This window comes from Arachis ipaensis, chromosome B01 (assembly GCF_000816755.2).
Source record: "Arachis ipaensis cultivar K30076 chromosome B01, Araip1.1, whole genome shotgun sequence".
Taxonomy (NCBI): domain Eukaryota; kingdom Viridiplantae; phylum Streptophyta; class Magnoliopsida; order Fabales; family Fabaceae; genus Arachis; species Arachis ipaensis.
In genome coordinates, this window is record NC_029785.2 from 102,271,153 (window position 1) to 102,274,484 (window position 3,332).

The 3,332-nt window shown below is 27.9% G+C and overlaps 1 protein-coding gene across 1 annotated transcript; it reads right to left on the reverse strand.

Moving 5' to 3' along the window:
- On the reverse strand, nucleotides 345-2,775 carry LOC107632573 (snakin-2). The gene is made up of 4 exons (XM_016336241.2): nucleotides 2,480-2,775; nucleotides 2,320-2,385; nucleotides 2,124-2,166; nucleotides 345-794 (listed from the first exon to the last, which is right to left on the reverse strand). The coding sequence occupies exons 1-4, from the start codon at nucleotides 2,537-2,539 to the stop codon at nucleotides 610-612; spliced, it is 354 nt and encodes a 117-aa protein (XP_016191727.1). The 5' UTR covers nucleotides 2,540-2,775; the 3' UTR covers nucleotides 345-609.

The following is a 3,332-nucleotide window of genomic DNA, read 5'->3' on the forward strand; positions in this document are numbered from 1 at the left end:
ATCGATTCTTTCTTAGACATTTGTATTCTAACTTCAACAAAAGATTTTTAAAACTCAAATTAAAGCGTTCATAATGTGTAATTAACGACAGGATAACATTGAATCAATTTTACAAACGTTAAGAATACAAATAAGACGATTTAAACGTTAGAGACACAAATAGGATTTACCCCAAACGTTGAGAACAAAAATGATACTTTACTCAAAAAAAAATCTAATCTGCCAATTCTTTTTAATATTCAACACAAACAGATGGTAATTTTATTGGCAAATACTCTTTTTAGTATTTACTTCTCTAATCCTTACCGCGCAGTCCATTACAACTTAAAAATATAAACTGCCTTCAATCAAATATCACATATTCACATAGAACGGTGTTTTTGTACATTTTCCAATTTTATGATATTTGTACTAATAATTGTGTATTAGTTGTCCAAACATGAAAGTAAAGTAATAATATATATCTCATAATGACAAATATTTGTATTTTTCTCATAAGAACTAAGCAGTTATACACTAGATTCACATACCAGCCACAAGAAAGGCACAAACTACAACACAAGAAGGAAGAAATAATACATAAGGGGAAGTTGTAAGATAGGTTAAGGCTTAAGGGCACTTGGTCTTGTTACCATGGGTGGTCATGTCAGTGTAGCAAGAACCACATAGTTCCCTGTTACCAGCAGTACCAGGAGGGACACACTTGCACCTCACACAGCATGTCCCACAAGCCCTGTTGCACAAATTCGGTCTTGAGTGCAAACTGCACCTTTCTTTGCATAGTCCACCACAATCTGCCAACCAAACAATATTCACTTATTCAATTCATTCAACATCATACATATGCTACTAGTACACTACTAGTACCAACCAACCATTATTTTATGACAAAATGTCCCTACATATATGTCGTCAAAGGTTAACTTTTAGCTCACTTAGTGTCTAAATCATATTGTCTAATTTATTAAAAAATTTAAAAATTAATACTTAATTTAAAAAATATAAAATTAAATCATTTTTAAATATTTAATATTTACCTTAAAAAATAATATTATATAATTTTTTATAATTAAAATCAACAATTAAAAATAATTGAAATACCAGTATATCAATACATTTAAAAATTTTTCTACAGATTAACGTCATGTTACTTGAATCCAAAATATCTAGGCTTCAAGGTTTTGCAAAGATTTTTCTTATTTACATGTATTTTGTATTGTATTGTAAGACTTATAATCTTTTAGCAACGATTTTTTTTGTTTTACATCTATTTTGTGTTGTAAAGCAAGACCTATAAGGCGCTATAATCATGAATATGGAACCCAATACGATAGAGAGAGCACATGATGAATAAACTAATTTTAAACTTTTGTTTTTATTTATATATAAAAAATATATTTTTAAAAGTTAATTTTTATTTTTATTTTAAATTGATTAACCGCTAGAAATTGCAATAATGATTAGATCAATTAATTAATTTTTTGACTAATTTTTTTTATTTCATTGCTGGCCGATTTTTCCCTAAATCAGACCAATTCGGTGGACGATTTTCATCCACCCTAATCAAACTAATCGGTTCGGTTCAATTTTCAAAAAATGCAAAATAAAACCAAAAACAGTGTGGGACGAATGTCAATTTAGTGTCTTAACCGAAATTTATATAATATGTGAATACTTCAACTCAATAAAATGCTCATACTTCATAATTTATAAGGTTATGATTTTTCTTTTTCAGCTTATTTTAAGTCATCATGTTTGATTATTATTTTATTAGAAAAATATGTTAAAAATAACATGTCTAAATATATTGTAACTAATTTGTGTTTATATGACATTAAATAACTAAATATTTTCAAAAAATAAATTTCAATATGTTTTAAAAATCTAATAGAGTAACCGCAAATTAAATATACTTTTCAATTAGACACCAAAAAAAATTATAGTTTTCAATTTTCCCCGTTATCCAAAAAAAATATGAAGTCGTAAAAATGGACTAGACTATTTGTCTAAATTTAGACGCAAATTTTGGGTAAAAAATCATTGTTGTACAAATGATTAGTATAAAAGTTAATTATGACATTTAATTTGTGTAGCATTCTCATATTTTATACTGTGGTGCTTACCTATATCTTGCATTAGCCTTCTGTTGCTGTCTCTCACAATAAGCTGAACAAAATAAATTTCAGCGCCAAAAGCATTTAATCAGCACTATATATATAACACTACATAGCTTTAAAGTAAATAATAAAATAATAACAAGAGTTTATTTGAAGACACATTAAATTTAAATGGACACAAGATAAAGAATAAAGTGCATACTGGCTTGTCCGCGGGCAGGCTCAGTTGTTCATCATCTTCATCTTCTATCTTCACATCAGATGAAACCTAAAGTAAAATAATAAAAAAAACACTAAGCAGCGAGCTTCAAGTGGGTGGATATATATAAAAAGACCAAGTTAAGGAGTGTATATTATGTTACTTTAGAAAGGCAGAGAAGCAATAACACTCCGAGAAGCAGAACAACGCGTGATAATGCCATAGTGTATTATTATTATTATTATTATTATTGTATTTTAGGAAACTGATTTGAAATGGAGTGAGTCTATCTGATTCTGTGATTCCTCGCTTCTACACACACCCACTAGTAGCGTTTATATAGCCACAAAAACAAGACCGCCATAAGTATAACTCGCAACTCGCAAACTCAAATCTTCCAACTTCTAAATTACCGTATCACCCCTCCATATTTTTCTCACATCTGATTTATAAGCCTCTTGTCTATATCTTCTTAGTTCTTACACATACTTCAATATCACTCACTAATTAACACAGTATAAAATATATGTANTTCTAATTATGTTGATTTTATATTTTGTTTTAAGACTACTTCATTAGACTAGACGAGGTGAGACGAGACAAACTTTTCTATTTGCTACCCCTACTAGTACCACAATACAAACACCTTTTATACATTTTTGAGGCAAGTGTAGGAATAACTATAGGTAAAATATGTGAAAATTTAAGCTGTATTTTAGTTCTACTCGATAGTTTAAGTCTTTTAAACCAAATTTTATTAACATTTTAAATCTTATAATCTGACTTTATCTACACTTAAACATAATATTTTAGTCCTTCATATTCCATAATATCACATATTATTTTTGTATGATTAGCAAATTGATTTTTTACTTTTGATGACTCTAAGTATTTGTGTAAAAGATAGAAATTTAAATTCAAATCTTTACTATTTATAAAAATTCATATTATATATTATAGGTACAGATCAATCAGATAAGATTAATCTCGCAATTGGATTTGATTTTATTCATACA

Excerpts from the sequence above, each read along its gene's own strand:
- LOC107632573 (XM_016336241.2), bottom strand. The coding sequence starts at position 2,539 with ATGGCATTATCACGCGTTGTTCTGCTTCTCGGAGTGTTATTGCTTCTC. Across the intron at positions 2,386-2,479 it reads TGCTTCTCTGCCTTTCTAAA|GTTTCATCTGATGTGAAGAT; the intron begins GTAACATAATAT and ends ATTTTACTTTAG. Across the intron at positions 2,167-2,319 it reads GCCTGCCCGCGGACAAGCCA|CTTATTGTGAGAGACAGCAA; the intron begins GTATGCACTTTA and ends TATTTTGTTCAG.